The sequence below is a fragment of the Cicer arietinum genome, chromosome 3 (genome assembly GCF_000331145.2).
Source record: "Cicer arietinum cultivar CDC Frontier isolate Library 1 chromosome 3, Cicar.CDCFrontier_v2.0, whole genome shotgun sequence".
NCBI lineage: Eukaryota > Viridiplantae > Streptophyta > Magnoliopsida > Fabales > Fabaceae > Cicer > Cicer arietinum.
The window spans coordinates 2432272-2449359 of record NC_021162.2 but is presented as its reverse complement, the minus strand read 5'-3'; the positions used below and the strand labels follow the sequence as shown (position 1 = coordinate 2449359).

At 27.6% G+C, this 17088-nt stretch overlaps 1 protein-coding gene and 1 non-coding gene across 2 annotated transcripts; one reads left to right on the top strand and one right to left on the bottom strand.

The window, feature by feature from the left end:
• Window positions 1-959: 959 nt before the first annotated feature.
• Window positions 960-2779, top strand: LOC101498567 (large ribosomal subunit protein eL34). The gene is made up of 4 exons (XM_004491727.4): window positions 960-1118; window positions 1262-1341; window positions 2351-2460; window positions 2544-2779. Exons 1-4 carry the CDS (start codon window positions 1040-1042, stop codon window positions 2635-2637), a joined length of 363 nt encoding a protein of 120 aa, XP_004491784.1. The 5' UTR covers window positions 960-1039; the 3' UTR covers window positions 2638-2779.
• Window positions 2780-6197: 3418 nt separating this feature from the next.
• Window positions 6198-6278, bottom strand: TRNAL-CAG (transfer RNA leucine (anticodon CAG)). The gene has a single exon. It is a non-coding gene; the product is annotated as a tRNA-Leu (tRNA).
• Between the last annotated feature and the right edge of the window lie 10810 nt (window positions 6279-17088).

The following is a 17088-nucleotide window of genomic DNA, read 5'->3' as shown; positions in this document are numbered from 1 at the left end:
CTAAAAAATCAGTTTAACAATTTTAAAATTTTCTTAAATTTAATTAAAAAAAAATTTTCTTAGAAGTTTTTTAAATTTATTTTTGTTGAAAAAAAATATAAACTTTATTTTATCAAAATAAAGATATTTAAATTATCTTTCTTCTAGAAACTTTTTTGTTGAAATTTTTTATATCTATTTTTCTTGAAAAAATTTTCTTAAAAGAAATCGAAAAAATTTTGTCAAAAGAATTTTGAAATTATTTTGGAAAAATAATGAAAACGTTTTATGTCGAAAATATTTTTTATTGAGAAATTTGTTATATCTATTTTTCTAAAAAAATTGAAATTTTTTTGTCAAAAGAATTTTGAATTTTTTTAACTTAAAACTTGTTTGAAATGTTAAATTGGTTTATGGTACACCAGTTTCAAAATAATTCAGAACTACATTAAACTTAATTCGAAAACAGTTTTTAAAAACTGAGTCAAACTATTAATGTTATTCAATCTAATACAATTTTTACACGATGAAGACTCATAAACCTAAATACATCTGAATTTTGTTTTAAATACATGCTGAGAGCTATATATGTATCATGTATGTAATAGTTCAGACAAAATCATAGAAAAAATTTGTTGTGTAAAAAATTTAACATGACTATTTTTTTTTTTTTTAAGTGACTAATTTGAGTTCAATGAGACCTCACTTCTAAGTCATATGCACAATATTTTTAAAAAATTGTTGCTAAACAGACACATTATAAATTCAGAAATCTTATATTAAAAAATCATTTATTTAAATAAAAGAACACTAATAAAATAAACATTAAGTTTATTTTTGTTAAAAAAATTGATGTAGCAACCCAATAAGTAAAACAACTTAACGAGGCTTTTTGTTTGGGCTTGATACGAAACTTATATAACATAAAGAAAAGCCCAATTGAAGAAAATAAAAAATTAGGGTTTTAAAAGAATCCACCATTTATATTACTAACTTCACATTTCACACTCACACACTCACACACCAACACGCCCCTCTTTTCTAGGGTTACACATTCGCCATGGTTCAGAGACTCACATACCGAAGGCGGCATAGCTATGCCACTAAATCCAACCAGCATCGTGTTGTTAAGACTCCTGGTAATCTCTTCATTTTTTTTTTATCTTTTCATTTTGATCTATATTACGTGTTTTTCTTTGTTTTTTTGAGATAAAAATCGATTTTTTTTTTTGTTTATGAGTGGTGTTTCAACTTGAATCTGAAAATGGGTTTGTGTTATTAGGTGGAAAGTTGGTTTACCAGACTACAAAGAAGAGAGCCAGTGGACCTAAGTGTCCTGTTACTGGAAAGAGAATCCAAGGGGTATGCATCTATAATATAATCTTATTTTTATTGATTTTGGTTTAGAAATTAATGTACCAATTATTGGATCAGTGATTCATTGTGTAGATTCTTATTTTCTTGTTTGTATGTTTTTTCTAAAAAAATGTAGAGTAGCATCTGAGGTATTTATTTAAGGACTAGTTTCTTCTAATAGGTGGAATTTTAATTTGGTAATTGAAGGATTTGTTTTGTTTTTTTGTGATTAATGATATTAAGATGCTGAGCTTACTTTTTAAATTTGTTGTTTGTTTTAGGTATAACTATGTAAGAACTCTAGATGTGTATCGATTTGAAATTTGGGATTGTTGGGAGAGTTTGCTGTTTATCCTTTATGATTTATCTGATTGGAGTTAGTGTAGTATTGAAAATTAAATAAAATGTTGTTATTTCGTGATACGCCATTTTAATACATAGTGTTGTCGCATAGTGACTATAGCTATTTTTATTAAATTTTGACCATATTAGTGCTATTGCAATGTAGCATAGCTGAATATGAAAAAATGCTATTTTATGCGATTGATAGTGCTGGTTTATTGGCTATCTTAAATTTCTTATATCATCTTTGTGTGAATGTGTGAAATTCATTGTTTTTAATGGTGGATGGCTAAATATAGCAGTCAATGAAAAATCTGCTTATAAATTTGATAAAGTAGCCTATGCTTGTAACCTGATGAGTAGGCATTGTCTCCTATAACTGTTGACACACAATCTGCCAATATATTATTAAATAGCCAATTTGAAGACACTGGTTAAGCCACATATGATGAATATATCACTATGTTGAACTATAGGATCGTGGTGCGATTCCCTTTGTAATTTCTTACCTTGATGTCCTAAGTTTTCATCTCTTTTTCCCCTTGTTTTTCTTTTTTGATTATATCCTGCATTTTTTTATCAATCATTGCATGTTTCAACTTGATTATTTCACGTTCTTTTTTTCCCTTCATTTGTACTATCATGATTGTTCTGATCTGGACCTGATCTGCAGATTCCACATTTGAGACCTACTGAATACAAGAGGTCTAGATTGTCTCGTAACCGCAGAACTGTAAACCGGGCATATGGAGGTGTATTATCTGGAGGAGCTGTTAGGGAAAGGTATGTTGCTCAAACTATCATTAAACGTTTATGTTTAAGGTTATCAATTATTGTAGTAAATTTAAACATTTAATTTTTTTCAGGATTATTCGTGCTTTCCTTGTTGAAGAACAAAAGATTGTGAAGAAGGTATTGAAGATCCAGAAGACAAAAGAAAAGCAAGCATCAAAGAATTAAGCTGAATTGATCAGGAATGGAAAAAGTTCAAATATTATGTCTCTTAAGATTTGTCCTCAAGAGTTTTGACTATGAATGGTGTTAATTATGAATGTGGAACTTATTTTGAAATTGAATTAATGGAGTTTTGTGTTTTCTGTTAGTTTTAGTTTTTAATTATACTTTATTATTGGATTCTGTTTTTCCAGTGCATATTTTAAATGGAAAACCTCTAAAGTGAAATGGTTTCTATTATCTTTTGGAAGTTAGTGATATTATTGCTGTTCAATGAGTTAACTAGAGCACAATATTGTGTATGCTTTCAAATGCTCACTTTTGATAAGCTTTATAACTTTAGAGAACAAATATGAATTTAATTTAATTTTCAAATTTAGAGAACTGAAAAAAATTGTATTTACCATTGTTTTTCTTTGAAAAGCTCCTTTTTGTCTTTTTGATACAGCTTGTTTTAATACTAAAAAGAAGCTTGTTTGCTTTTATGTTTGCAATGTTTTTATCGACATCAAGGATATATGTCTAACCAGGACATCAGTTGAAATTTGAAATTTTAGATGGCATTATTGACAAATGTAGTGCTTGGGAGAACAATGGGATGGACACATTTTTGGGAAAAAATGCGAAGGAAAAATAAAAAGAAGGCTCTGATGTATGAATTTTGCATTTAATTCACTAATTACAATGTATAAATAGGAATTGGTAGTTGATAGAGATAAGTGCTAAACAAAACCCAACTGAGTTAATAGAAATTTCATTGCATTAGAAGTGTTATAGAAATTTCATTGCATTAGAAGTGTTATAGAAATTTCATTGCATAAAAAGTTTTGGCAGTCAGGTAACTAAAGTTTGTCTATCATGCCTCTAAGTTTATCATTTGAAAAAGTTTAACCATGAAGATGATGAAATTGTTGCAAGATCATAGTATCTTGATGAGGATATCTTTTTTGTTTTTGAAGAGTCAAGTGAAGAAATTTAATCATTAATTATTAAGTGGGGGATTTTGGATTTGAATTCATGTTTCAATATATCAAATGTCTCTACAACATTTACGTTTTAACATTTACATGACATCTTAGTCTTGCGAAACAATAAACAGCAGATTAATCATCCATTGTATCTTGTCTCGGGCTGTGTGGCAATGCATTTTGATGTGTTTCATCCACTCATTTGGGTACTAGAAATCTAGGATTAACTGATATGTGCAATGCATGCAGATTGTTACAAGAAACCATAGCAGGATTTGGATGATGAATGTGAAAGTGCACAATAAATAGCAACCACTAAGCTTTGCATGAGCTTAAGCTAGGATATGATGTTTTGCTATTCAGACAATCATTTTTTTTTTCTTTCGAAAAGAGACATATCTTTTTGGTTCATATATTTTGCTACACCATATTCAAAGCAATTCACCCTCGTCTCCAAGACATATACTAGAGTTTGGGACAAATTTTTATGTTTCGGATCTAATACAATATCATATACAATGGACAGCTCTAATACTATTTGGAGAGAAACAAATTTTGATATATTTGTAAGGGTTAAGTAAGTTCAAATATCTTCTCTATCTCTATTTTAGACTAAGACACCATTTTTTATCTTTAAATTTCAACAATTAAAAAAAGCTTAAATATTTAATTTGTCTTTGTAAGTGCATCTTTTTCACTTTTGTCCATGTAAGTTTTTTTTTTCTTTTCAATTTAAACGATATAAATTCAATTTTATTTTAAAATTATTTTTTTATCGGTAGATGCTGTTAAACAAAAAAATATGTGGCAAATAGATGAGTGACGTAATAGTTTGACACGACGGAGGAATAAATTAAATATTTTAAAAAATAAAATTAAGTAATTAAATTGATTAAAAAAATAAAAATAAAAAAGAAACGAAATGAAGAAAAGTTGAAGGTGTTATGTTTTTGTCATTCAATCAAAAATAAGTTTTGGGATTAGAATTATCTCTTCTTTTCTTTTTTTGACCAATTTAATTTATTTTTCGACTACGTTACTGCTTCGTTTATCACATAATTTTTTTTTCTAACAACAACTAACGACATAGATGATTTTAAAACTAAATTAAACTTACAAATTTAAATTAAAAAAAAATATATATAGATGAACGAAAATAAGAAAGACGTAAATTTACGGAATAAATTAAATATTTAAACCGAACAAAAAATTCTTAAGTCGGAATAAAAAAATATTCGTAGAACAAAGTATTATAAAATACTTATCTAGGGTGAAAACTAGTCTTATGTTCATTTTCATATTTTGAAAATGTATGATATTTTTAACATCAATCCTATCAAAGAAAAAACGTCGTTAAACTATTTTAGTTAGAAAAAAATGGAAATCTACTGTCAGCGTAAAATATATATTCTTAAATTTGGATAGAAAAATAGTCTAAAATATTTTCCTAGACATTAGTATAAAGGATTTTACGCTTAATTATAGTTATATATCTTATTTCAACCAATTTGCAGAATTGACGGCCCTTTCTTAAAATGGTAACATTTTAGCAATTTAATTAATTTTTTTAGCTAAACATTAATGATTTAATATATTTTTAATGACATGATAAATGATCTTATGAAATTGAAATTGAAATTTTTAGAGATTTTTATCATAATTTTATGAGTATTAATCATCTAATATCAATATATCAAATGCCAAATTATTTAAAATATGAAATTTTTAGTTAAATTTGTTTAAGGGGACACGAAAACTTTTGAGATTTGATCGAAGGAAAACGCCTTTCAAGTATTCTAGTTAGAAAAAAATAAATATACACTATCTATATAACACATTTATATATTGATATCTAATTTAATCATATATTCTATCAAATCAATTCACTTTAATATTATGATATGAAGAAGAAAAAAAATCTATCGGTTGTCGGTATAAATGTCAATTGCACTCTGATAGTTATCATGAACAAAATCAAAGATAAGTCAATATTCAGAATTTTTTTTTTTGAGGTACAGTAAATCTATTGTTAACATAATTCAACTTAAAAGGATAGAGATAAAGTTAGTACCACCATTTATTTATTTATTTATTTTTTTATTTTTTTATTTCCAATAACATTTTGCATTCATTTAAAAATAATTGTCTTATGAAGACAAAACTTATAATTATTTATGAGAGAAACAATTTTCTTAAATATGTTCATAGAAAATATTTGACCTTCAAAAGCCAATTCTTCAATTTCTTAATGGATTTGATTTATCTAAAATGAGAATTTGATATGATAAAAAAATCAATAATTAATATTACACACTATTATAAAAATGTAAAAGTTCTTATGAGTTACTCCCTTTATAAGAATTTAATTTAATCCAGTCTCAACAAGGTGCATTCGTCACTTATCACCATCAAATTGTTATTTTACGTGTATAGTTTTGGTTTGTAAAATTATTGATCAAACTTTTATCGTGCAATAATTATAGGCAAAGCAGTAACATAAAGATAAAAAAAACTAGCACGTTATAGTTTGTTTTAAATATTTTAAATTAATTAAAAAATGAATAAACTTATAATTGATATTAAAAATGTTTATTATATTGTCAAGAATGGGATTCGAACCCATGCCCTTTCGGACCAGTACCTGAAACTGGCGCCTTAGACCAACTCGGCCATCTTGACTAATTTGTTATACAAATGCCGGTTGTATTTTATATCCCGTAATTCATTAAATTCAGATAAAGAGAAACTTACCTCTAAAATAACATCAATAAAGTCATTACTCATAATTCATTGTCTCCAAAAAGTAATTAATTTTTAGTTATCGTTGAAGGAATTTAGTCTAACATTGTATTTTTATTGTTTTAGTTTTGAGCAATGAAATTGAGACAAATTTCATTGATAGTTTTTTGACTCCATTTTTAGTTGATAGTTAAAATATTAATTTAAAACATATGATATTTACAAGTGTTATGTTATTTTATTTTTTATTTTTCGTTTCTTTTATTTTTAATTTTGATTATCAAATTCGATTATTCGAAGAAGTAATCTTAAAAAGTTACTTATTCTACTAATTTTACTTCTCTCTTCATAAATTATCTCTAAGTCAATTGTGAGGTTCTAACATTTGTTTGAACTTTTTTTCTTCTTTTACTCTTTTTTTCTTAACAATTTAAGGTATATCTGATACGTGTGAAGTTGAAAAGAGAAAAGTTAGATAAGAAGAAATTACAAAGAGATGAGAGGGAACATATTTCCTTTACTTAAGAAATGTATGTAGATATTTGATATAATTCAAATTAAAATTGTTCATAATATGATTTAGATATGTGTACCTGTTGAATAGTCTTAAATTTTATTCATTAAAACAAAAGAAAATGTTATTGAAATTTTCTAAAAATTGTGGAAGTGAACTTACCAACCAAAAAAAATAGGAAAAATATATTTACTAAAACAGAAAAAATTTATTTCACACTTTAAAAGATTGTCCTCAAATCCAACAAACCACATGAAAATTTCATAAAATTTAAAACGAAAAAAGGAGAAACACATGTATGTCTCGAGTTGTCAAATTTTAAAAAATCTAAAATGAAAATAACTTGCACAATAATATATATAGTATATTAACAATTCTTTTCTGACTAATGGTGGAAGTAAAAAACTTTAGATTTAGCGTCGGCTATGATCAATGCTGTGATCAACACAATTTTATGTTGTAGTTTTTTAAAATGTAAAACATCTGAAATCCTGAATTTTTTCAATTTTAAAAATTGTTTAGAATAAATTTTGTCTTGATATTTATTATTAAATAGGTGGGTTTAAAATTAGGACTTCGGATAATTGTTACTGTGTGGAGACTATGTAATTGGATGTGAAGTAAAATTTGATGAATATTATTAAAGGTAATTAAAATTAGTTATGATTTTGTAAAATTTGTTAGGTTAGTTATACTAATATCATTATATAAAAAATATTATACTTTAATTGTAAAAAATAATTATTTAAATAATTATTTTAAAAATTATTTTTCTCTTTTTTGAGCTCAACCATGATTCTTAACAAATATTCATTTAATTTTTGATTTTTTATAGAATTTTAATTTTCGATAATATAAAATATAGTATTAGATTCTAATGTAAAATTTTTCAAAAGAGACTTGCGTGCAAAACAAGCCCAACCTACTTTTCCACCGGAAGCCCAACCTACTTGTACTTGATTGAGACCAGCCACATTTTATGTTGTGCCAATTTATTTAAGACAAAATAGGATTATTTAATTTCTTTGGAAAATAAGAGAAGAAGGACTAGATTAGTAGACATGGGGACTAGACTATAATATTGATGTTTTTGTTAGACTGCAAACAACAACCCTATTAATTTGTCTATATAAAATTTAAGTTGATACTCAATACGAGACAATAATATACTTTGACATTGTTTAACGATGTTACCAAATTCATTTGCAATAGACTTTGAACTGTATATAGCTTCACCAACCGTTTTGCTATTAGATTCGTGGATAATACGTGTAAGCTCCAAATGAAAGACCCTCTAAAACAAGCTCCAAAATCCATTTTTATGAACAAGGGATCGGATGGATATTATTATAATTTAAACTTTAGTATTTAAACATAATTTATATTCCGTAAATTTTAAATTCAATATGATAAATGAATTACATCTACTTTGTATTTAGAAACGCATGTATTATTGATTGAACTTGGTTACTAAAAATCTTACATTGTTTTGTAATTTCATTTTCTTTAATTTTTTAAGATTAAGTTGCTCTTGTAACAATAGTCATAGTTAACTAATCTATTTGAAATTAACTTTCATATTGTCTGTACTTATTGTCTTTCTATAAAATCTTCAAATGCAATTCCAATAAATTCTATAAAATAAAAAAGTTGGTGATATGACTATTTTCCAAAGACAGCCTAGAATTATCACAATTTTATGGCATTAACTATTAGGGGTGGACAAAGTTCAGTTCTGAACTAAAACCGTTTGAAAATTGAACCGAACTGGTTTATAAAAGTGGTGCACCGGTTTATTATTTTGAACCAAACCGAACTGGTTTAACTTAATTTTTTTGTTCATATAGACCAAAATTTACATAATTACCCCTAATTACTTCTAAAAATAATTCGGTTCAAGTTTTTTGAAATAAAAACCGGTTCGGTTCGGTTTTTTGAATTGAAAAACTTGTTCGGTTCAGTTCTAGTTTTACAAAATCAGTTCGAAAACAGTTCGGTTCTTAAACCAGTTCAGTTCAAAACCAGTTCGATTCGGTTCGACAGTTTGGTTCAGTTTTTGGTTTTTTTGAACACCCCTATTAAGTATATATAATATTTCATTTTTGAAAGCATAAATATACATCATAATTGTAGTTGTCACATGTAATATCTATTGCATGAACTTTGTTAGATATTTTAGTTGTTAGATATTTTAGTTGGTTAATTAGTTAAGTTTGTTTGTTAGTTATATTAGTTAGTTATTTTACATTGGTTAGTTGTTTATATAATTGACTATCTATGTATTTATAACTATTGATGTAAATAATTTTCTCTATTATCAATATCATTCAATTTAATTACTTTTTTCTATTTATCTCTTATCAATAACTGAAATCAAGAATCGTAATATGGTATCAGAGAACTAATTATCCGTTATTTCCTTTCTCAAGAGTTTGTTGGGAAAATTTTCATTAAAACTTAATTGATTTATCTTTTATTTTCCATTTAATTTGTGAACAATTTGTGGGATATCTTTAGAGAATCTAATAGTGCCACCCTTGGTTGTTTTACTCTCTCTATTAGATTTTTCTATGCTTTTCATGCCAAGTTTATTTGTGCTATGACTTCTATTGAAATTGCTTATACTAAAGGTTCTTGTGACTATGGTTGGAGACATACTCTCAATTACAAATCCTCTCATATTATTCCTTGTCAACTTTGAAATCTTTGGCTTAATTGTTTGAATATTGTGAAGAATATTCGTTTTATTATTCTCACATCTACCGAGAAGGAAACCACTGTACATATTAGCTTGCAAACTATGCTTTCAATACCCAAGGTTTTACTTAGTGGAATATTAGGAGTGGACATAATATATGGACCCGATCGATCAAATAGAAAATTTAAGTTTGTGAGCGAGTTTCTTCGAATTGATGGGTTGAGTAGATGAAAAATAAGAGTTCACATAAGTCTACACGGTAGGATTCAGATGTGTAATTCGGATCCGTCGGTACCCGAACCCGACCAAATTATATTACTATTTTTATATTATATATTAATATTATTAGTTTTATATTATATATTAATATGTAAAATGTACACATAGTACTACTCACTCTCAGTACTAACACGCTCACGTCTCACAAAGCCACAACCTGTCCAAGGCATTTTTTTTAAAAGCCTAATAACACACAATTTCCCCGCCCAATTAACACTCAATTCAGTTCAAATTTCAACATGATCACTCACATCCGCCTCACACTCACTCTCTCTCTCTCTCTCTCTCTCTCTCTCTCGTCTCTCTCAAAGACTTAAACGATCTTCTTTGAGTCTCTATTGCTTACAGTCACAATCACCACCGCCACCGTCACCATCGTCGCCGTCTCACCTTATCCTACAAACATGCAACTAAATCTATCTGTTAAGTTTCTTTTGAAATTTTTACCAAACCCTAACCCTCTAATCTTAGAAAATTTATTCAATGTTTATCTTAAAAAGTGGTTATTTCTTTATTCAATGTTTATCTTGAAAGGTATTATATGATTTTGTGTTTTGTTTTGATTTGTTCTTATCATTGAAGTTATTATTTTGTGTTAGAGTTTGATCTTTTTTCACTAACATTTGTTTTATGATGTTTCCATTATGTTTAGGTACTGATAATATATAGAGGTTGTCCATATCTCATTTCTCTGTTGAACCTTTAGAGAAGGTTAGTTTATTAGGGTTTCTTTTAAGGTTTCTTAATATATTTTTTAAGTTTTTAAGGTTTATCTATGTTTTTTTTTTAGTGTTTTATGATTTCTTGGGTACTGATTATACTACTATTGTTCATGTTTCTAAGATAATGATTGAGTTTATTGTGATTCATTTTTCCAATCGATAGTGATTTCAATTATAGTTTATGTAAATTTAGATTTATTAGTTTTACATTTGTAGTTACTTACAGGTTTTTTAGTTGCTATTTTTGTAGAATGCTGTTTTATAATCTTGTATTTTCTATTCTAGGTTTTATGTTCTTGTAATTTCTAAGTTTTGGTTTGATATGTTTATTCTATTTAAGTAAGTTTCTGCCTTTATGGGGTTAAGGCATTCTAAGTTCATAAGGTTGTAAGTTAGGTTTTCTGAGTTAATGTTTACTCTGTTTATTTACTTTTACTTTCATGTTTGACCTGTTTATTTTTTGTAGTTTTACATTCATGTTTGATTTGTTTATTTGTTTTTAGTTTAACATTCATGTTTGATTTGTTTATATTATTTAGTTTTATATTTATCTTTGATTTGTTTATGATGTTTAGTTTTAGATTCATGTTTGTCTCATTATAATCAAATATTGCTACATTGTAGATTCTGCTCAATACTTAGTGTTTTTTCAACTTTTCTGGTTTAGAATAATGAAGCAAGGCCAAGGAGGCAGAAGCACGAAGGAGCTAGACCAGAAAATTGTAAGTTAAATACATTGTAAATATTTTGTTAATCAAGTTGTTGAAAAGTGATTGTGTATGTTATTTTTAGACTACATGGTTTTTTAGAATAATTTAACTTATCTATTGTCTAGTGCATGCTAATAATCTGCTTCATGTAATATGGTAATTAAGTCTATTTCTTAAATCTGGTTGCAGTTGGCAATTAAGTCTATGTTAATAATCTGATTTTTTAGACTACATGGTTTTTTAGATTATGTGTTATGATTATGAGTAGGGGTGTCCAAATAACTATTTTGAACCAAACTGAAACAATCTGCCATTAAAAAAACTAAACTACTTATATAACTTAAGAACTAAATTTAATTCTATCAACCACTCAGTGAAAAAGTTGTTTCCTTTGGAAAATTCACATGTTGATTTTTTAATAGGTTAATAAATTAGTTCAGTTTTGCATTAAAAATCACAGTGCACCAGACCAAATCACATAACCAGTTATTTCTAGTTCAGATGAAGCATTACAGTTTCAATTCAATTTGGTTCAGTTATCTCAAGTTGTTTTTGTGGTTCAGTTTGGTTCGATTCAGTTTTTATTTAAAACCAAATCGTGAACATGTCTAATTATGAACTTATATGTTTGTATAATTTTATGTTATGCTAAAATATTATGATTATCGACTGAACAATCATATATATTTTAGTGATAGAGGAGCATTCGCCTAATCCTTATCTTAACCAACTTAATGAACAATCTGCACCTGCAACTACTTTCCTCCAGTTGCGAAGAAGAGAAAAGGCAATGCATATGGTTATAGAAAAACTTCTGAGGTTTTGGACCAATTGAATGAAATTTCTAATTGTGAAATTAGAACTGCTGCTTGTAAATATTGTCATCAAAAGTATTATTGTGAAGCTAACAAGCATGGTACTTCAAATATGAAACATCACATAACAAGATGAACAAAATATCCTTTAAATGTAGCAACTAACCCTAACCAAACTATTTTACAATTTCCAACAAGTGAGGGGTCTAGTTTTGTTGTAGCAAGCTCTAGATTTAATGCTCAAGCATGTAGAAATTCTTTATTTGTTTTTATCATTTTTGATGAGCAACCTTTTAAAGTAGTTGAAATGGAGGGATTTAAGTACTTATGTAATCAATTGCATCCCCAATTTATCGTACCATCAAGATGTACTGTAGCAAGAGATTGTTTCTAGTTGTATTTAAATGAAAAAATACGGTTGAAAGGTTCTTCAAGTCTGATTGTAGTAGGGCAGCTGTTGATACATATTGTTGAACTTCTATTCAAAATCTTAATTATTTGTCCCTCATAGTCCACTTTATTGATAATGAAAGGAATTACCAAAAAAGAATCATTAGCTTTTGTGTGGTTCCAAATCATAGAGGTGAGACAATGTCTATGAAGCTTGATGAGGTATTGAGGGAAATGGGACTTAGAAATGTGTCTACTATCACGGTTGATATGGCATCATTGAATGATATCGCAATAGGATTATTGAAGAAAAAGATAAGAAAAAAACATGAATGGGCTATTGTTGAATGAGACTTTTTTTCATATGAAGTGTTGTGCTCACATACTCAACTTGGTGGTGACTGAAGGATTGAAAGACTTCGACTCTTCAATCTCACTACAAACCCCTGCAAAGTTTAAGGAATATATAGAATTTTTTGGAATTGCAAGCAAGAAATTGTTGTGTCTTGATGTTCATACAAGGTGGAACTTAACATATTTGATGTTAGAAGCGACTGTAAAATTTAAATCAGCCTTTGATAAGTTTGAAGATGAAGATGCAAGCTATAGGCAATACTTTGTAGAAGCTTCCCCACACACTGATAATGATTGGGAAAATGGCAAGTGTTTTGTTCAGTTTCTGAAGTATTTTTATGATGCAACAATAGTGTTTTCAACCTCACAACAAACAAGTTTGCATATGGCTTTTCCCCAATTAATTTGATTCTTTATTGAACTTAACCTTCACCCATGGATCTTAACACTTGTTTTGCATCGATGGGAAAACAAATGTTGGCAATGAATCTAACATAAATCAACTCATTTACTTTGGTGTTATTTTAGATTCCCGATACAGGTTAAGGTATGTGGGACAAGTCGCTTCATTTTGGATCAGGAAGGCATCATGGGTAAGGCGCTTCATTTAGTTTTAGTTTATTATAAATGATTTCAATGTTCTTTTGTCTTATTTATGATTTATTTTTGCAGGTAATGTTGTTGAATGAGTTGGATAAGATGAAGTAAAAAACTTTTTGAAGGAGCTTGCTATTGTTTGCACTAATGAAGATTTATTTGTAAATTTTGATTTGATTGCCATTTTACCGCATAACTTGTCAATATAATAAATTACAAATCATTTGACTCATACTTTTGTGGCATTGGACCAGCCTACCATATCTTTACATCAACTTCTAATTTTGGGGCATTGAAACAAAATTGACAAAAGAAAACCTATGTAAGTTAATCTTTGCAACTTTGTTACAATTCAATTGTTGGATATGCAATGCATATGAAAATTTAATTTAGTTATTTGTTTAAAATTTGAAACATAGATGTCATGCTGGAGTCTCACTGCTATGAGAACAGAACAAAACTGAAGCAAATTTCTCGCTGCTCTTGGGGTATTTTTTTTACAAATTTTGTTGTTGGATTAGTTTGATGATATATAATGTGTTTTATATTTTTTACCAAGTGATGTTAATATGTTGTACTAATTCTTTCTAATTGAAATATTGATGTTATTTTATTTTGCAACTGTCATTGGTTCTTTCTAATTTGAACATTGATGTTATTATGTTATGCAATTGTCACTAGTTCTTTCTAATTTGAACATTAATATTATTCTGTTCTACAACTTTTTTTTCTTTTAATTTGAATTATATGTGTGTAGAAGAAGAAATATTCATGCTGGTGAAATTACCAGTAAATCCTCATGGTGCATCAATATTGCCTTCCTTTGATTAATGTTGAATTTTAATTAAGTTGATCATGATGTAATTTATACTTGATGTAATTTGTATTGGTTGTGTTGTCATGTAATTGTGACTTATGTTGCTGATGAATTTGTGATATAATATTAGACTTAGACTTTATGTGGCTAATTAGTACAATGATACAACAAAACTTTGATTGATTATTTTACAATATTGTGATTTAGAAAAATTGAAGATATAAAACAAGTGTGATATATGATTGGCAGGTTGGGCCAATTTTTTTTAATGGGTCATTGTTGTATTATATATAACAAACTATAGAAGACTAAATTCTTAAAAAGAAAAAAAAAGACCCAATAAAGTTCAACCTGTTTTTACCCATCCACAACCCGATGTACCCAAATAAAAAAAATGGACGAAATTGGGCTAATAAATACCACCCGTAGATTAGGCCAGTTTAACACTTTTGGTCCGAAACCGCCCGATGTCCACCTTTACGTAATATTATCCCTCCATTGGTGATGATTTCTTTAGGAATAAGCTTAGTCTTCCCAACTACAGATTTCATTAATCTACGTCACGTCCGATTTATCCGCGAAAACAAATTTTATTTCTTATGGGCTGCATCAATTTAAGAGGTGCATGAAGTGTATAAAAATTAAAATTAACAACTAGATGGCAAATCATAATATATATAAAGTATCAAAATTTAATAGGAAAAACAAAATATCATACCAAATTCACAAACTGTAGTTGTCTCCTTAAGACATGTGTTTCTTATTTCTCTTATTTTTTAGTGCGAGTTGAAGTGGGTGATTATAGAGAATATTGTATAAGATGAATTTTATAGTTTTCGTCGAATGATGAATTTTTTTTCCTCTTATTTTGAAATGAGTGATTAGGGAGAAAATTGCGGAGAACTAACTGTGTTCGCCGAATGACGATTTTTGTTTTTGTTTTGAATGAGTGATTAGGGAGACAATTGTGTAAGAATGACATAACAGATAACTTGTAGTGGTTTTATGTGGGCGGATTCAAGCACCTTAAACGAATCACTACTTTCTAATCTCTTGTCCCTTTTTTTCTTCCGCCCCTCTAATAGTTTAATAACACTCTTATTTATATTAATAAATTAGGGTTAAATAATTTTAAAAAATAAATATCTACCATTATGGCTAATTATGTCGAATCCTCAAGTTTTATTTTCTTTTAAAAACTTTCCTCAAATTCTAAAAAATGATATTAAATAGCAATCATTCATATTTAATTTACTCCAAAAATCCCATATTTATTAATTTTATATTTAATTTTGATTTATTAAATATAAATAAAAAAAATTTGAATTAATTTTTTTTATTACCATGTTATTATTAGACCGAAAAAGTAGTAAATAAAAAAAAATCTAACATATATCTATTTTCATTAACTAGCAAATATCATAGGAAAAAATTAAATAAAAATTATAGAAAGTTAGGATAAAAAGTTGAAAAATATCTTTTTTATTAATATTTTTGTAAATATTAAGAAAAAGCATAGAAAATTAGGCGTCGACAATCTATTTTGTGAATTTTTTGTTTTTGATTTCTATAATTGCTTTAGATTTGTGAACATGTTTTCCTCTTTTGTTGTTAGAGCATCTCCAACGATGAACTCAATATGGGTTCATTAAGTGGGGTCCATCGTTCCACATCGTCTTGAAATAATCCATTCATTTTTTACTCCAACGGTGAACTCACATGTTCATTAGATAGAGTCCACCACTAACAAATCATAAATTAATAATAAAAAAAGATAACCACATCAAAGTACCATTCATTCGTGAGAGAACGGTGATGACAACTTGACACATTTCCAACAGTAAACTCGCCAAAAACTGAAAGTTACATAATTACACCTGGTGGACGAACTCATTTTAGCTACCGTTGGAGATGCTCTTATGAAGTGTACTCTTTTTTCTTTCACCATATTTTATCACTTTTGTGTTTTCTTGGTAAAGTTTTTAACAAGATAATTGCTAGTCTTTTCACTCAATTTTTTGGATTTTGGTCTAGTCCTCTAAATTTATTATATTTTTTAGTTTATGAATAATATTTTTTAGGGTATTACAAATGATAGTTAGTAGTTTTGGATTGCAACTATCAACCTAGTTGGGATTAGGGATGGGAATAGGCTAGGCCGTCCGACAGGGGCCTATGGCCTGACCTACTTATGGTCTGGCCTGACCTGTTTAATAAAAAGGTCAGACTCATGCTGTTTTTAAAGCCTATTTATATAAATAGGTCAGGCTCAGACTTGTAAAAAAGCCTATTAGGCCTGATAGACCGGCCTATATATATTTTATATGTATTCCATTCTCTATTTTTTCGTATTCTAATTTCCATTGCACTCACTCCAACAAACATGTATGAAAGCAACATATTTTTTATAAAAACCGATATTATTTATTTGTTACTTTATATTTTATAAAAACCAATACTATTTATTTGTTATCTTTATATATATTATTAGTATATAAATTTAGAAATCCTAATTGTTTATTATTAGTGAATATGAGTTTGTTTGAGAGGTAATATTCTGAGTTGTTTGAGAGGATTTGTTTAGAGGTAATATTCTGAGTTGTTTGAGAGATAATAATAAGTGCGTTTGTTTCAATAAAAAATTTATTCTTTTAAACCAAAAACTATTTTTTAGGGTTTAAAAGGTATTTGTTTCATATTTTTAAAAAATTATTTTGTTAGAAAAATTATTTTTTTTATTTAATATATATATACATATACACATTAGTATTGGTATATGTAGAATCATATAAATCGAGTAGAGCATCATGTAGCTATAGATAATTGTTTATTTATTATCTTTATATATATATAT